Source organism: Haliotis rufescens, unplaced genomic scaffold, assembly GCF_023055435.1.
Source record: "Haliotis rufescens isolate VD_foot unplaced genomic scaffold, xgHalRufe1.0.p SCAF_19, whole genome shotgun sequence".
NCBI classification, from domain to species: Eukaryota; Metazoa; Mollusca; class Gastropoda; order Lepetellida; family Haliotidae; genus Haliotis; species Haliotis rufescens.
The window spans coordinates 22,942,642-22,961,855 of record NW_025963879.1 but is presented as its reverse complement, the minus strand read 5'-3'; the positions used below and the strand labels follow the sequence as shown (position 1 = coordinate 22,961,855).

General features: G+C 37.7%; 1 protein-coding gene across 2 annotated transcripts in view; it reads right to left on the bottom strand.

The window, feature by feature from the left end:
* LOC124135325 (chromodomain-helicase-DNA-binding protein 8-like) overlaps nt 1–19,214 on the bottom strand; it is a 53,031-nt gene that overhangs the window by 21,242 nt on the left and 12,575 nt on the right. For both annotated transcript variants that reach the window (XM_046500596.2, XM_046500597.2), the window contains exons 3-15: nt 8,451–9,133; nt 7,199–7,310; nt 6,485–6,610; nt 6,130–6,204; nt 5,360–5,424; nt 4,223–4,340; nt 3,780–4,007; nt 3,440–3,567; nt 2,810–2,998; nt 2,280–2,334; nt 1,990–2,166; nt 1,369–1,530; nt 1,141–1,221 (exon numbers count right to left, since the gene is read on the bottom strand). In XM_046500596.2, the coding sequence (XP_046356552.2) occupies nt 1,141–1,221; nt 1,369–1,530; nt 1,990–2,166; nt 2,280–2,334; nt 2,810–2,998; nt 3,440–3,567; nt 3,780–4,007; nt 4,223–4,340; nt 5,360–5,424; nt 6,130–6,204; nt 6,485–6,610; nt 7,199–7,310; nt 8,451–9,133 (2,199 nt within the window). The remainder of the gene's footprint in view (nt 1–1,140; nt 1,222–1,368; nt 1,531–1,989; nt 2,167–2,279; nt 2,335–2,809; nt 2,999–3,439; nt 3,568–3,779; nt 4,008–4,222; nt 4,341–5,359; nt 5,425–6,129; nt 6,205–6,484; nt 6,611–7,198; nt 7,311–8,450; nt 9,134–19,214) is intronic.

Sequence of the window (19,214 nt, the reverse complement as noted above, 5' to 3'; positions counted from 1 at the left end):
CAATGAAGTCACCCATACAAAACAGTATCGCCATACAGCAAGCAATTTTTATTTTACAGTGGTGAGCAATATTCCAAGGAGTAAGTTGGGTTTTAACTCCGATTTGAACAGTGTTCCAGATAAATCACGGCATGTCAGCTTCATGTGGGAGTAAAGACTGAATGATGCAGGTTTTTTGTGCTCATTGTTGCAAAATGATTACATACTTTTTTAGAAGTGTAGGACATTTCCCCACAAGAACTTTTCCTCGATTTGACAATATAAATTATATAATTAATATCACAGTTTTATTTACAATTTGACAAACCACAATGATATAAATATCAAAATTTCATATTTCACCAGCTAGATTATGCAACAGATTTTCTTTGACATATTTCCCAATCCGATGCCATTGTTTCTTCTATACTTTAATACTAGTAGATAGCTAAGAGATCATAGAGATGATGAAAGGATTAAAAAGAATGTATTAAGCATTCGCTACCAAGTTCCTCTAACTAAAACAGTTACCTCTGGCACCAATACTCAGCATCCTCACTGGGCAAATGTCAAAATCACAATCCCTAATGAGATCCTGCCTGCATGGTTATGCCCAGTGATTGTTAAGGTAAAAAAACCTATCTATAATCAGATAACATAGCATCATATCCTCTTATAATTAGTGGCACATGTTAGAAACGCACCTTTTGAGCAGATATCCTGAGCCCCCCCCACAAAACTTCCTCTTATATCCTGTTTTCAACATAGCATTGTGGCTTTCTCAGCCTATAGCATTATAAATTGAAATAAATTACATGTTGATATCAGTCTTGAAAAGTTTTGTTCTAAAAGATGTGGATGGAACCTGCAGAGACATCATGAGCAGGAAGTAAACATTGACAAAGGAATGTAACACTATCAGATTAAATTTCGACTGTTTTCGCTGGTTCCTGGTGCTATCTTGATTTATTTTTTTTGTATTTCCGAGTGACTGAGGGAACCAGTAAACGGAAATATTCCAATTTCTCACCGTCCTGCACTGAATCAGTCATGCGAGCACTGGAGCGAGAGCACTGGCCAGCGAGGCACACACTGATTAGCTTCCACCATATATTGTAGATGAAGTGCTAATTAGTGCTCCGATGTAACATATGTATTTACCTCTACAATGGTTTCTTCTTTTGGTGCCAAATTTTTCTCTACATCCTCTTTCAACCTTCTCAACATCATTGGTTTCAGTATCTGAAATACAATCACATCTTATAATAAACAAGATCAATACCAACTTCTAAAACAAATATTATTTACAGCAGCATTAAAGTGCTTGTTTATTTAACCCACAAACAAATTATGACAGCTATTATGACTTAATTCTTATATATCCTGTACCTTTTTCAGTTCGTCAACTTGGCTCTCCGTCTTGAGCTCACCAAAGTCATGCACAAATGACTGAGATGAGTTGAACTTAGTTGGGTTGAGGAAGTTGAGGAGAGAGAAAAGTTCCTCTGTGTTGTTCTGTAGAGGGGTTCCCGTCAACAACACACGATGCTCCTACAACAACCAATGTTTCACATTAAAAATCACTGTCATCTAGTCTAGTAATGACGCAACGGCCATCCATTATCACAATAGTTTTCATGTGAGCAAGTAGAATAATAACAAAATTAATGCAATCATAGCAATAGGTCACAAAGACGTTTAACAAATATTATCATTGTTAAATCAAATCCTTCTGAAGTGTAAAGTAGATCATACTTATATCATCATATGATATACATGTAAGGCAAACATGTAGTACGCAATTTATTTTAAGTGCCAATTTGATTATTATCCATTTTGTGCAAAAAGTCTTCCAAATGAACTGATCTGTTGCCATCATCGTCCATAGATTTTAGTGTACAATGAATTATTATTTGCTGAGATCCAAAGAAATGTTTCTAGATTTTGGATTTAGTCTTGTGTCTTAAATTGCAGACTTGATCATTACAACTGATTACAATGTAGACGTACAATATCAATCTGGCGTAGTCCTTCCATCAATCGGCAATTCTTGTTCTTCAGTCTGTGTGCCTCATCTATCACAGTCGCTCTCCACTCAATAGTAGTGAGGAGTTCTAGATCAGACAGAATCACCTCGTATGTTGTGATCAGAGCATTGAATCGGTAAATGTTGGGGATTTTGATGCCCTGAAAGTTGTAAAAATATTTGTCAACAAGTATTCATAAACATATGTATATACTGACAACTTATTGATGATGCGGTTGATATACAAATTGCAGCTTGGGGAAAAGTTACCCACCTGATCATCCTTGAAGTACATTTCATATTCTTGCAACATGTTTCTGCTGGGGGAGCTTAAAAGAACAAACACTGAACGTTAAACAGCATACATCCATAGTGATACACAGTACATATTTTCCTGTTCATAACATACAGTCAGCTTAATCTCTGCACATAAAGCACCTAGCATAACAGAAATACAATTGAAATGGTAGACTATCATGTCATTTTTATCACAAATTTCACATTTACATCGACAAACTCTGTTATCTCTTGTTCATTCACCAGAAAGTTTTTGACTGTGCACAGTACACAAAAAAGCAATTTCCACAAATATTGTACCCCAAAATGGGAGCATTACTATTTCATAGTTGTACTTATATGCACACGATACACAAGAAATCAAAGATACAAAATTGTAAACTAACCTAGTTTTATTGGTGCAAATATTATTGAAAGGAAGCATTTTAAAGCTTTATGACATATTTCCCCTTACAAGTTAAGGATAAAACTTTCAACAAGACTATGTTTGAATCTGTCAGTACTTACGTTCCATGGTACACAATGACATTCATGTCTGTCCACGTTTCAAATTCCCGTTGCCAGTTTCCTAAAGTTGACAGAGGTACAATCACCAGGTAGGGTCCCTTTACTCCATAATGATACATTTCATACAAGAATGTAATGCTCTGAATTGTCTTTCCTAGACCCATTTCATCAGCAAGGATACAGTTTTGTCTGAAAGAAAGTAGAGCATATCTGTGACATTTCTATAACACCTAATTGACAGAATTTCCTAAAGCCAATATACAAGAATGGGAATATTTTTTTTAAAAACCCTGAAAGTTGGCTGGAAGTCTGAGGGTCTTTATGATTTATGCTTATATTGCAATGGCATGGATCACAAAAGTGACATGTGATGTATCAAATCTGAGGAATTTAATACATCCCTGAATATAAGAATAACCATTAATTTCTGTTAGATGGTAAAAACATCTGTCATCAAGATGATTCTTGGTCTGAGGGTGGCTGACATACATGAATCATAGAAACATAAATTCATAATAACTGACCTGTTATGGTCCATTATTTTGCCACTCCTACAACTTGGTATTTTGGAGATGAAAATCAGTAGATACAAAACAAAATTGGTCTTACAAAGATGACAAACTAACTTACCCATTGTACCAACAGAATGTGAGCCAGTTGACACCCTCCAGCTGGTACTCTCGCAGTGTGTTACCGCCCTTGTATGACCTTGTTTCATCCAGCTTCTCCCACTGGCCAGGTTTAGGTCGAGCTATTTCCTGAAGGAAAATTATCATTTTAACATAAGCAAGGTGGTTCAAGTTTGTGTAATGGATCACTGACATGCTATCTTACGTTTCATTCATATGACACCTGTATGGAAACCGTCATGATTATAAGTGCTTTGAAACCCAAAAATGATTCCTAACAGTTAGTAGAGAGTATACGAAGAAATTCCACAACACTAAAATATGTCAAAGTTCCCACTCACAACTCTATCTTCTTCTGCAGGAATTTCCCTCCACTTCTTAAAGAGTTCCACTTTCTTTGGGTCAACATCTTGCTGCAGTTCCCATGTGCTCTCCTCGTATGAGAGACCACGCCACTTGACCAGGTAGTGTGTCAACTGAACCTCTGTGTTAGGATCAGTGGTCACTGACATGTCCAGCACACGGTCAACTTCTACGTAGTCTGGGTTGAAGTATTCATCGTCTTCATTCTGTATCAGTGATCAAAGCCAATATATTACAGTTTTCAAAGTCCACAAATGTTACATAGCAAACCCAAAATTACAAATGTTTGAACTGCGTCCCCTTGGTTGTTGGATGTACAGCAGCAAATGTATTGTCACCAATCATCTTCCATAAAATCAATACCATTTCATCAGGATTTCAAGTGAATGGATATACACAGAACAATATATGATGTTCTCACCTGGTCAAATATGCTATTGAGTTGTAGTTTTTTCAACTTATAGCGCTTTATCTTTGACTGAATCCTCTTATCCTTTTCCAGTTCTGGAACTGTTCTCCATTCACAATGCAAGTATGAGCTGAAACCAAACAATGAAAGGTTAGACAATAACAGGAAAATACTTTCATACCAAATATAATTTACACTACATCTGAATAAACAGCATCCAATATAAATGTTCTGTTCAGTAGCCAGGGTGTTCAATGTGGTCATGAGAAACATCTCTAGACTTTGTATTAAACCAACAGCATGGTAACTCCATGTGTTAGAACCACTTCAAACAGTTATTTTGTTTGCAGCAAAGGAGTCTAACTGCATCCTCTACACCAGTAATTCAAGGGTTGCCAAAGATGCCAGTGCCAGTGGGGCAAGTGTCAGGTCCAGACAGACTATCAGGAGTTTTCGTTTAGACGCAGCAACTGTGACATCCTTTGTGTCAATTTTTATGCAAGGAATTGTTCTGATCCAGTGGTGAGTCAAGACTTATGCTGTATCGAACTGATGGGATGTGCCGATGACACCATAAACATTTTTACCCCAACAGCACAATGATGTTTACAGATTTGGCGATAGCACCATAATGTGTGCATAAATATCCAAAACTTGAAGAACCAAAAGGCGAAATTGCAAGGCAACTTTAACAGTACAAAGTTATAATGATAAAATCCCATTATGAACCATACTAACATTATCTCTTTCAATACAATAATGCTAGAACACAAGCAGCACTTGTAACAGTAGCATTCCTATGGCAACACAATGTACAGGTCTTCCCACAGGCTTCTGAATCACCAGATTAGAACCGGATAGAAAACCTACTTGGTCCCATGTGATCTGTACTCTAATTTTGTACATAGGCAAAAGGTGTAAGCAATACTTGATGCTAATTGAGGACACACAAGATACTGTGTTCTTATGACCTTGACCTTTGTAATGGCCATGTAATGTCTATTTCTTAAACATGTTCACTGATGGCCTGTTTGCAACACGTCATGAGTCGAAGTGTTCTGATGTATAGTAAAGAAGAGTATGTATGCAGGCTATACAGTGGTGAGGAAATGGTAATTTATCATTAACTTGAAATGTAAGTGCACTCACTAATTCTTGTATTTGACAAAGAACTCCTCTTCTTCTTCTGGCTCTTCAGAACCTTCATCACCATCCTGAATTACAAATATACATTCATAAACACCAACTCATTAAGCAAAACAGTCACACACAACACAAAATATTACTTGACCCCCTGTACTGTATTATTGAAAAAGAAAGCAGAGGAAAATGTGTACCATCTGGTGAATTTGAAAGTAATGAAGTATTGTACATCATGACATATACATGCTAATGTTTTTAAAAATGCATGATATCACTGATGGTGATTGATTGTTATCAAATCATTTTTCCCTGTAATACCACAATCCATTATTTTGAACTGAAATTCAACTGCAAAACAAAAACTAACTTATAAAGCTTTAAGACCTCTTGGTAGACTTGGATATTAACAACATGATACACAGGCTTATTAAGTCAAAACACCTAAGCAAGCACAAACATGAATTTGTATTCTGAAACTGGTTGAATGATCAAGACATGGTTAGAAAAAAACATAGCAGACAAATGTTGGAAGGCATCTGCTAAATGTGTGTGCCTGAAATGTCACAACAAATAATTGGGATAACACTGTAACGAATGTATGCAGGTCTCTTTGTCTTAAATTTCAAAATGAACCACAATTAGAATTGCATATCAGCTTTTAATGGCAATAAGCTCACACAAGGTGTGTATAAATTAACACAAAATTATCTGACTAGGTTATTATTGTTCCAACAGCTGCATTAATCTTGCATAATGTAACAAGTGAAAACACAAACCTCTTTGTCAAACTTCCTCATTCTGTGGCCAAGAATCTTCTCTACAACAATGGCATCTTCGTCTGCAGTATTCTCCTGTACATAGACAACAATGGCAAAAAATTTCTTCACAATATATATGTTTGATGTCAATAGTGAGGACAACTTGATTTTATTTTCATTTGTTAATCCAGTATGTACATCAGTATTTCATGAACAAAACTACCTTCAATTGTTTCCTTAGTTGTGAAATGGATAACTTCTAGAAATATTTGACACGCAAGTTCACAAAATGTTAAACAGGCATATAAGACCAATTACCAAAATAAATTCTACAAAATGAACATGCAGCATGCATAAAAGAAACAGATTGTACCGTTTTCATTTGAAGTGGACCATCAACAGCCTCAATGTCAATATCTGCATTATTGTCATCCGACAAGTTGAGTTCTATGTCATCCAAGTATTTTTTCCTTTTGGTGTTACGAGCTGATCTTCGTTTCTGTCAAATCAATGCAAGAAAACAAACTATAATGATTCATAACTTCAAAATAAAACTACATGTTCTTTTATCTTTATCAGGGAAAAACTGTCAACAATACAAGCCTGTAGAACTATTTAAGTGAAAGGCTTTTTATGTAATAACTTGAGAGAAAATCATTCAAATTTGTAAGTATTGTGTAACAGTCTTGCATATTAACAAAGAAACATAATAGAACCATATCGTGATGACAATCTGGTAAACAAACCTTTGGCTAACATACCCTGCATCTAGTAGTATATCACACCTTCATAGTTAGTGAGAGAGTGATTGAGCGAGTATGGTTTTATTCCAGCAATATCATAGCAGGTGACACCAGAAATGAGCTTCACACATTGTACCCATTAGGGGAATCCAACCGATGTCTTGAGTGAGACGAGCACATGCTAGAACCACAAGGCTACCTCATTGCCGACGTTTACAGTGATACGGATAAAAAGACATTACAAACTTGACAACCATAGCTCTTGTTACATTCTGACCTGAGACTAGATAGAAGCATCACAAATGAGTACTGAAACATGCCTCAAGACTGTTTAGCCAACTTACAAGTGACTCGTCTTCTTCCTTTGGTGAACCGGGAGGAGACAAGTCCAGATCAGATACATCTGAAGATTGACGTTTCCGCTTCTTCTTGCTTTTCAGCAACGTGGCAGGAGGCCTGAGAACACATGAAATCAGTTGGTATAATCAGTATTACGGGTAACATAATCATCTACAACATATTACACAAAATGGGGTTTAACATCGCATCCAAGATTATTGCACACATGTGTGTGTGGCTGCTTGTACAAGTCCAGACTAATGCAAGCCCACTGAGATTCCATGCCACAATTGAAAATGAATACCCTACTCAGACACTGTATACTGACTCCGAACAGACCAGTCCTTGCCGAGCACCAGGCATGGTAACAACAAGTAGCATCTTTTACCGTCTTTTGGTATGAGGAAGCCAGGGATCGAACCCAGGACCTTCCGCTCTCTAGGTGGACGCTCTACCACTAGACCATGGAGGCGGTGTCTTCAACATGTTGGGTCATGATGAATTCAGAGATGTAATTTCTTCAAGTACGCAAAAAAATTTAACGATGCATATTTTCAAACAGCCATATTGATAGCGATTTATCAAGTTAAAATGTGTTGCGATGTCATCAAGCTGCCAACTAACAGTCCACACGTCTGACTTGTCAACATTGGGTTCTTGTGAAGCGCTGTATACCTGTCAGAACAGTCAGTCTATATTTTTGGTGTCCTCTCACGATGAAAAGGGAGAGGAAAATAGTGTGAACACTCTTATTTGACAAATATTTGTATTTAGTGAATCGGTTTCAAACTTCCAATAAAGTGTTAATGTCGACCTGCAAAAATTGAGAATGGTGTGCCGAAACATGTCTGTTCACTCATGGAAACCCGACTAAAGTACCAAACCACCATTTGGGGATAGAAAATAGGTGACATCACTCGAGTGCAGAAGAAATTTACAGACAAGGCATCGGAGGTCACGACTTTTATCAAGGATATTTTTCGTCTTTTGGAATGTAGCTGAATTCTATTGTTGAAGACCTTTTGGTATCTAGTAGAATGTGAGTTTTGATTGACTCTTCAATCAAAATATCAGCAATGACATCTAAACTGTTCAAAAATAAGGTACGTCAGGATGTCTATTCATATAAGTGGTTAAGTGAATAGATGTTAACATTAAGCTTAGAGTAAGCAGCTTCGTTCTTTCACAAAAACAGGACAAATTGAAGGTTTTACTATCTAACACATCCAAGAGAATGTTATTTGAACAAGATCTTACTTTTTCTTCTTCGGCGTTTTCACTTTTGGTGTCCTGATTCTCTTTTCTTTCTTATCTTTCTTTTCCTTGTTATCCTTCTTGTCCTCGCCACCTGTTTCTTCACTACCATCCCCAGTAACCACTGTAGGCAACACTGACACTTCACCATCAACAACAACTTCAGCCGCAGCCACAGCCGCAGCCGCCACCACATCCACATCTTTCTTTTTCTTCCTCTTTTTCACTGGTTTTTCTCCAGTGTCAGGTTTAGGTTTCCTCACACGTTTCTTCTTCTTCGGTGTCTTTTCATCACTTTCAATTTCAGCCACTACGTCTGTGACAGTTGCTGGAATCGTTGCAGGTGAGAGCACATTTGGAACAGCTTGTCCTTGCGCTTGTGCTTTGGCTATTGCCTCAGCAATTATTTTGTCCGCTTTTTCCTGGTGCACATTTTTCTTCTTATTTTTGACTAGATCATCATTTTCATCATTGAGGTCAATATCAAGCATGACTGGGGTGGTGAGACTGTCAAGACTAGGTGGACTAAGGGCAATATGATCTTCCAGGGAGGGGGTCTCTATTCCTAGGCCATCAACCTGGGGCTGAGGCACAGCCTGCAGCAGGGGTGGGGCCTGTGACAGGGGGTCAGGCTCAGCAGCAAACAGAGGCTTTGAGGTAGGTAGAAGTTGAGTCTGGTCTGTCTGCTTGAAAACAAAAAGTAGTGTGGTAAATACAAACTCATGTTTTTTGGTTATAAGAGTATAACAATGTCAATATTCCATGAAAACAAATGTGAACTGCAGTGTTATTTTTCTAACAGATTATCAAAAACATCTCGCTCACCTCAGTTACCACAAAATATTTTTCCTTGATACCACTATCTGTAGATGCATTTGCCTCTTGCTCAATTTGAACAGGATATGGACAAATAGTGGAGAACTTTATGAATTTTTTTTATCACAGCTATAACAGTGCAGTGAAATTCTCATACACTAACTTACATCCTCGAGATTATGTAACTACTGAGATATAGGATGTATGGAAATCAAATCATGTGCAACCAATGTCCAACATATATACATCAACAACAAAGGAGATTATCAAGAGGAATTAGCCAAGCCAAGATTTATACAAAGGAACATGCTAGGCCCCCAACATCTCAACATCTAAATTACCCCAACCCCTGCAAACAAAGAGCACTTTCTGGCCTACCATGTAAAACCTCCATAAAGTTTTTCACTAGCTTTATCCACCTTATAAAAACAGCACAAAGAAATGATGGATAATTTCACATGACTACATTAAGTCAAATCAGCCATCTGGTCTTTGGTGTGCAGTGAGTAGAAAGCACTAGTCTTGTATACAACTACCTCACTATAAGGACAGTGGTAGTGGTCAGCCAGCCTTAAAAGGAGTCACTAATGACATCATCCTCCAAAGGTTTTATTGCCTTAATACCCACATGTGCTGCTGGCTGTGCCAGTTGATCATGATCTGATATGCCAATGCCTTACCTACACTGCCTTACATTGAGGACCTATGATAATTGACTGTGTGTCAGGCTCTCGTTACCATGACACCAGGCCTATCAAGCATCAGTGGTAAGCCAGCCTGGCTCCATTGACAAAGTAGATGACCTCAACCTTTCACCTTATGATGCCCACAGCACTGCTAGCCAATGAGAAACCAGTTCACAGATCATATGGTTACCCATGCTGCTAACACTACAGTTTATCATTTTCATCTCACGGCCCACATGTAGCCTAAGGCTTGGTGTCTACAGCTAAGATGTGTTGTATCTGGTGAAAAAGTGTTACAAAGGTTGGCAAAGAGTACTGGGGGTGCCGAGAGCAGCTTTCCACAGCATGAGCCAGGAAGGAGCTGGCCTCCTTGTCAGTCCAGCTGGAAGGGTACACACCTATATTTCCTGAAGCAATCAGAGTGATGCAGCCATAAAAACCCAGTGAGAGGGGCTGGCAGTAGTCTGTGGTTGATGTTAGCGAGGTCTCTGGTCGGACATATTTGAAGGCTTACATCAGCTATCAGCTTGCTGTGTATGATGATGGTCTTATCAGCTGTACTCATTAACCAGAGATGGGGCTATGCACTCCTCCTCACTCTTGCAGCACAGTTCACTCTATGTGTTTTGCTGGGTCGAATAGATTACACCCAATTCTTGGAATTTAGGTAGAGTTGGGAGATTCAAGGGGATAAAAGTACCACTCAAAAACACAGGAGAATATTTTCATCAAATAAAACACTGAATCTCAGTGTGTGTGTGCCAAAACGTTTGAGACCACTAGCCCAACAATTATGGACAATTATTAGCAAGCTTACTAGACCCAACACACTTTTACTAGACTTGGGCTTAAGACCATGTACATATTACATGTATTAATGTATCTAGACTTTTTCCTTTTCACAGTTATCCCAATATCCTTTTTAGAGTTTAAATAGTTTCAGAATTCACACTATCAAATGTTACAAAAGTAACTTGAAACATTCTTAACAGAGATAACATCAAAACTCCAAAACATGTTCTTTGTCTAAAATGTATTAAATTCCATACAGTAACATGCACAATTCATACAAATACGCACATAAAAAAACCTGTTCAAAACACTGGATAAAAAAATACAATTGCCAACTGCTGCATAATAATTTAGAGTCGAACAAGAACATGTGTGTGACGTAATTGTCTAATTATGCAGGTTAAGTTGAACCGAGCACTATTTGAACCGAAAGCCATATTATCCGGCAAGGGTAAAATTAACTTGCATCATCAAATTAACATGCAGGTTTTTGTTATCAGGCACCAGTAGCAGCAGGTTGGCTGTGTTCACTTGCACTGGAGCACATCTGGTAATGGCTTACCACCGTGACCCAGACCTCCTAAACCACATGCTAGACTGAACTGAAAACTATCCCTACCTGACTGTCAGAGCTACACGACCCACACCACGCTTAGGCGAGCAGGAGGAAGATCTTTGTTTGCTAGTACAACATAACACTGCTCGGACCCTTCAAGCTTGAAGTCGCTTTTCAATGGTGAAACCTTAGCAGCCAAACGAACATCCTAATGATAATTTTCCAAGCCATAAATCTCCAAATACCGTCAGGTAAAATATTGACGGAACATTTTAAAATAGGAAGTAAGATGCCATGTGCCTAACACTAGAAGTTGCTGATGGTGTGCCCATGGCTAAGCCCCGTGAGAGTGAACAAAGGCCACCTCTAACTGTCATATTCCACCCGACCGACCCCTCCTTTGTCCCCTAGCTCCTACACACCTGTCTAGTAAACGTCACAGCCACATGATCACATCACTCAATGCTGCATGTTCGATACACAACACACTCTCATTGCTTCACTGGCTCTTCAGTAGTAGGGAGTCTATCACTTGTAAAAGCAAACTTGTCAAAAGCAATTAAATATCAATATTTCCTTGTGGTTCCGAAGAATTCAAATTCAAATTTGTTCAATATGCCTACAAAGTCAATTGACAGAGGCAATTGACTGAAGCAGACTCTTGAAATGGAATGAAAAATGCAAATCAGTCAAAATACTATACAAACTTAGAGAAACTACTGCAAAATTTAGGGATTTGGATGGTAAGTGAGTTCATTGTCAACAACCCACAACTAACAATCAATATGACTGACCTTCTGCATGAATAATGTAAAGCTGGATAAAATTCAAAAGGCTCTCTTCTATTAGAGATAGGTATCACCTGAAGTAAAAGTAACATTGGGATCATGAAAAGATAGATAACATCTTTCATTCAAGCCTGCCAGATAATCAAACAAACTATACTACACACAAATTAGGCTTAAGTATCAAGAATGGACTACAAAATCAAGTTGACTGGTTGAGGGGAAGCCATTGTCATACTCAAGAGCCACAAAAATGAATGTGTGTATCATTATGTGCAGACAATTCTCAAATGTGTTACAAATCTGAAGCATTTCACCACGGCAGGCTGCAACTGCACATTCAATTACCTGACTTAGACAAAAGTTGGTCACAATTTTCAGGCCTGAATTACCTTACAGATATGGGTGTGACTGACAAAAGATTGATAACATGACACAGGGATAAATATCACAGCTTACAACAAAAATCCATATAGCTTATGGTACATCTGATAATGAAATGCATCTATGCAATAACTTGTCAGCCACTGTTACATCAACATCTACATCATTGATCCAGGTAAAGCCACATGTTGAAAATAGTTTCAGAACCAGTCTTAGAACAGACAATGAAATGAAAGTCAAATGACAAAGGCTCCTTTCCTCCTACCCATCCAACAACAGACAGTATGCCATGCTGCAAATCATCTAATATAGGAAGGGGAGTCAAAGGAGTTGAACTTCCCATGAACCTGCCTAAAATTTTAAACTGCTGAAAATCTGGCAGAGCAGGGGAACTCACTTTTTTTAGTATACTTGCAACACATCCTTGTCTTTATCATTTCAGTTTCAAGTAAATTTACCAGGACAAATCAAACTTGTTTGTATATTTACCTGTAACTATTTAGCAAGAGTACCTTCACCCACACATCTGGGTCAAGTGGTTATAAAACTATAGTATGCATACATATTAGATCAGTTGAGAGGATGTGACACCTTGTTTTCCACCAAGCTTCACTGACTACAATTGTCTGAAGTACAGGCTTTGTTCTCTAGCTTGGGCTCTCTAGCCTTCCCATTGTCTAAGCTATGTGATGTAAGACGGACTAATTAGGCCATGGTTCCTTCACCACCTCCATTCAAGGGGTAATCTTTTCCTTATTCTGGTGGGATAATAGATTTTTTCTGACATTGTGCAAGCTATGGTAACAAAGAGGTAAAGGAATGCGTCTAGAGTGTTTTTACAATCTAATTTTGTAATGGGATTTGTTTGGATTGAAATTTGAAAGTAAGTTGTTCTCGTAAATAAAAATCACTCCTTGTCCTCAGAGTATAAATACAAACTAGAATGGACTCTGATAATCACACTTACTGATTTGTGAGTATCAATCTCAGATTTTCAATGAAGAGGATCTGGTCAGATACAGGTCAATTCACTCAAAACTTAAACACCATGTATTATGGAAATTAGCACGAACATGTTCATCTTCGATATTGCATCCACTAGTCTCTTACGGTGACTTCCAGACTCGTCAGCACCATACCCATGCTCGTGGGGTTCACCGAAGTGGGGAATGTCTGAGACCTGCATCACTTCGGGCTTTCCTCCCACATTCAGCTGACAGGCCGCGATATAACTGTTATACTGTTAAAAGCAGCGTTAAACCCAACTCGCTCATTAGATCTAGAGAATGTTTAAATGTGGCCAACATGCCTTGGCCGACATGCCTTTGATTATGACAGACATGTACTTTGACACAGTATTGTATCAATGATCGAAATGAATTCTTCTCCACCCTCATTGGAAAGTGGATGTTCAAATTGAACTTCTGGAAGAAAATGATATGCTTGCACTATTCTTGGGCTCAGTTCAAATAAAATCTGGAGTTATGTGCCAGCAAACTTGGGAAACCATATTATTAATATTCTGTGAAAATATCTTAAATTTGACAAATGTATTGGATTAGCTCTTCTTTACATCTGTTGTATCGCAATGGCTCTCACTTGTGTACATAACTGATGATGAATATGTTTATATGTCTTGTGTTAATAATGCACCCATTTATGTAAATAGTAGCATCATGCATTTGCTCTGAGAAATATCAGAGATAATGTAATACAACCTTCAGATATAAATCTGGATGAAATAAAAAAATTTGTTCATTCTAATGCAAAGTGTGACAAGACAGGGAATGATACAAATCTAAATATCAACTGGTCTGTGTCAAAAGCTAATGAGGCTTCTAACTTGGTTCTTGCACCCTTTTCAGTAGATATTAATGTTAAAATACAGACGACTATGAGTTGAGCTTACAAGACCAAAATTAATTTGACCACTCTGATGTAACTCAGGCTTTAGACTTGTGACTGAAGTGACCAGCGTTAGAAATTGGCACTAGTCCTGTAGTCCTTACCAAACTGCCCAATAGTAAAGGTATCCTAAGGACTAGTAGAAATTGGCCCATTTTAAGGGTGTTGCTATATGTTATCCTTATAAGGACTAGTGGACAAAAACTGTTAGTTTCTAACCCTGAAGTCGCAGACTTTTCTGGTTTAATAATTTCAAAATGTCCATTTTAATAAAGATGACATAATGAGTAATTCAGTCTTACTTCATAATTTCATCAAGAGGTAAATAGGTATAAGTTTGAATGGAGGCAATGATTAAAGTCTTCGTTTAAATTTTATGCGCCTTCCCTGACAAGTCATGAAGGAATAACACTGCAGCCTTGACATATCTGTCCCATAAATATGAAGTTGGTAATAAATCTTCCCCATGACACCACGATAGTGTTTGATGGAACACACACAGTAGTACCAAGTGATGAAACATCTCAGCTTGTCTTACTTGACAAAATAACCTGTCACAATATTTGACCTATCTATCGATACATTGATACAGTTCAGTTCATGTGCCAATGAAGTTCAAGCCAAGAACGATCTGGTCTGTCAAGGCTCGATTTAAGGAACTTCATTTAACCTACACCAAGTGCAAAAGCCAGTTGCACCTGAGTAAAGCAGGTTGCACCCTGGTCCCATAAATTTATCAAAGTTGAAACAAAAGCTGCATAAACTAGTCTAATTAAGTAAAATCTCAGATCTCTGATTGTCATGAGTTCAAAAACACGTAAACAAGTGAAATAGTATGTTAGTAAAGCTTAGAGGTACTGAGTGTGTTCAAAGAATCATGTGTGGACAAGTTAGGGTTAGTCGGACACAAAATTGAATTTCTTGGACATTCACTTGGTGCATGTAGACAAATATTACGTTGCATTTTTCAATAATAGGTTGCATTGTTGCATGTTTTATGTAGCAAAATTGAGCCCTGTAGGTTATCATTAATAATTCTACCTCTTAATTTCACATTTCAATTCCAAATAAAATGTAAAAGCATCTATTAAAAGCTATACATTAAGTCTGACACACGTCAACATTCCAAAATAGTCTGATGAATGTAAAGAAGAGTATTTCATATAAAAGATTTGTTTTGTTTGTTTGTTGTTTAACGCCGCTCTCAACAATATTCCAGCTATATGACGGCGGTCTGTAGAATAATCGAGTCTGGACCAGACATTCCAGTGATTGATATCATGAGCATTGATCCACGCAATTGGGATCAATGACATGTATCAACCAAGTCAGCGAGCCTGACCACCCCTGATCCCGTTAGTCGCCTTTTACGACAAGCATAGTCGCCTTTTTACGGCAAGTATGGGTTGCTGAAGACCTGTTCTTTCCCGTAATCTTCACGGGTCATTTCACATAAAAGATATGACAACCATAAGGATGTAACAATGTTATAATACAGTTTACTTCAATATCTAGTGTCCGAAACATTGCATGCATATCAATCTTGCATAGGTATACAGGTTTCAAAAGTGTTTATATTAAAAAATATTCACATATTTACAGCTAGGAGTCATGTCAACAATTAAAATTTGTACCAATTGTCATCTACGACATGTTTCAGCCACCTAATCCTGTTAGTCGCCTCCAACGACACGCATTGGTTGGCAACGACCAATTCTTACACCGATCTTCACAGCAGTGAAAGGAAATCAATGAGCATAAAAACACCAATCTGGGATTGTACCCAAAATCAATGGATCCTGTCATGACAAAGGGACACAACTGCAGCAACTTAGATGATTTGGCCACCTGTGCCGCCAACACCAGAGCAAGTCAACAATCAAGCTTGTTGTCTTATGTAAAAGATCTTTATCTTCTGTTAAGCTATAAAGAAGAATATAATATTCACAAATCCCTCTCTGAGTCGAGTCTGTATTATTTGTTGATTACAGAGATCTATCAATCCACTGTCAGGTTGAAAAATGCTTCCAGGTCTGCAGCAAAAATTCCAAAATTGGAACTAAAATTTCCAAATTGAGACTATGTTCACAACTAATGTTTAAGCTTTGCAAAGATGAGTTGTATTTCATTGACAACAGGTCTGTATACAGAATCACATTGAATGCTGTGTCAAACATGTGAAAATAATCTAATATTACGAAAATATGTATACAAAACAACAGTGGTTTTATCTGCCAAAGTAACTTAGATGAAATAAATAGATCCCTGTTTAACCATGTGTAATCACCTACATAAGTTGTAGCAGTATCACAAGGAGTACATGTGGTCTTACGAGTCCCACGTTCGGTTTTACAAAAAACGGTTATGCTACCATGAACTTATGTTACTGACATGTTACAATCTGCCATTGTATATGAATTAAAAGAACTTCAATATTGATACAAAACAGCGGTTCTATTGAGCTGAGGTTATATGGTGCTATGTCACGTGACTTTCATAGACTCGGGGAAAAAATGTGCAGCTTTTTGCTTTGAAGCAGGGTATAGGGGATTTATAATTCTGCTCAGAAATCCATGTGCAGACAGTCTTCTTCGTGGCGGGGTATAAGGGAATCTATTCTCATGCTGAGAAATTTATTTCCCTCCCAGGCAGGGTACATAGTATTTTATAAAGATCGCATGAATCAATCAGATCTCATCATTCTGACATGGAAGTATAAGAACATTTACCAATAAGCCAGAAATTGTAGTACTACATCGTACGTTTCATTTCCATCATTACACAAGTACAAGGAAATCCCTCTGTTGTTTCCCAATTGGTCACAAAAGGGGTAAACTTCCTGTCAATACATGTTCTGAGCAATTTCTATACACATGATTACTAAATCCTAAATACTGGTAAACATCCCTTATGGATTTGAATAAACATGGCAGAAAAATGACAGCTTTGTGAAGACCAGTGGTTGAGAGATGAGAGACGGTCAATCGGTGGCGTAGGTATGATCCTAATACATATTTAATGATTTCAGTTAGAGCAAGATGGAGAGGATGACAGTTTAACACAGCAACTGTCACAGATGGAGTCTGGTGCCTGCCTACCAAGCTAATCACGACCGGCACGGCCAAGCCAAGAGCAGCGGACAGACGCCAGCAGAGAGCGTGTGTCGTTACAACTGGTCAACGACTACTGCTCACCTTCGCTAAAGAAGCCGAGAGAGCAACACAATCAATACAATCATCACAGGCTTTTCCTAGATCAATAGCTACAGGTTGAGAGTGAAGACAGAGGCCCACCACCACACTTTCAAGACTACACACACACACAACACATCGCTAGCCTCATGGTGTAGCCATTAGAACTTTAGCTCTGACTGGTATGCTTTTTAAAAATGGTGTTCATTATTGATCAGTCTTTGTTAATGAACAGTTCCTTCCCAGATCATGCACATGTTAATGCCAGACCTCAAGATTATTTTCTATTTTGGGAGATGTGTCATTTATAAACAAAATACTCCCGACAGAGTTGAAGCATTGTCATGACAAGGGGGGGCCAGGTTGACCTTGAAGCTTTGTTCATATAGTACTTGAATCTAGGGACCCCTAAATCTTTCCTTTTAACATATGACAAGAATCCCTTGACCTCATGATTAATTTGAACCATTAACAACACATAAAAATAATCACCAACATAGTATACAAACCTATATTACATATTTCTGAGGTCAAAAACATATTGGTTAATCTTTTAGTCTTATTCCCCATAGGGGTTAAAATAACTGAGTTTTATAAAAGTTGTATGTGCACAAGTGCAAATATCACTTCTTCTGGACCAGTGTATTGTTTCCGTCATCAGGGCAGCGTTGTTGACATCATCACAATCTTATTGTGACCTAAGGTCAGAATTAAGTCACACTAGACACAATGTTAGAAATGACATCATAGCTAAAGATTGCTGACCACATTAAAAAAAACAGTGGTTTTCTAGGACATTGGTGGATCAAGTCAGAATGGGTAATACAAAAGTTATTACACACACATGTGTGTCATATTGCTTTTATGAAACTTGTGTAAGAATGCATGTTTTATCCTCGCTCTTGCTCGGTAAATGCAATAAAATCTGACACTCATTTCGTAAATTCAATATGACACTCATGCTCCTATAATAATCACTATCTATTAAACACATTAGTTACACATCTTCTATTAATACTTAACACTTGACACAATTATTTCTTCATATTTCTGTACACTGTATGTTATATGTGACAAGACAAGCTACAAATAGTCATATTTACAAACTGACCAAAAAAAAATGGAGGCAATGGATCCAAAATCTGACTATAAGGTAAGTTCATATTCTGTCAACACAACAAATATTATTCTGAAAGAGAATTGTTCATAATAACATCATCCTATAATGACTTATTACATACAGCAACATCTGCTTGCAACTGTGGTGCTTCTCTAATGAATGATGTAAGGATTAAACAAATCAAACGGATTACCACCATCAAGCATAAACTTGCAATGTAATGATTGATGTTAAGAGAAACATTTTCAGACTGAAAGAAGTGTAACTCACAAAGAATGAATGATGAATACATGTGAAAGATGCCTACATTACGAGCAAAATGAAACATAGAAAACTGAGGAATTCAAGAGTTCTTCTAAGATTGAACATGTTGAATGACTCAGACAGACACACAATTATGTTTGTTTGTTGGCAATAGTCCAGCTACCGGTATATGATAGCAGCCCGTAAATAAGTAAGTCTGGACCAGACTATCCAGTGAATGACATCATGAGCATCAATCTACACAATTGGGATATGATAACATGTATCA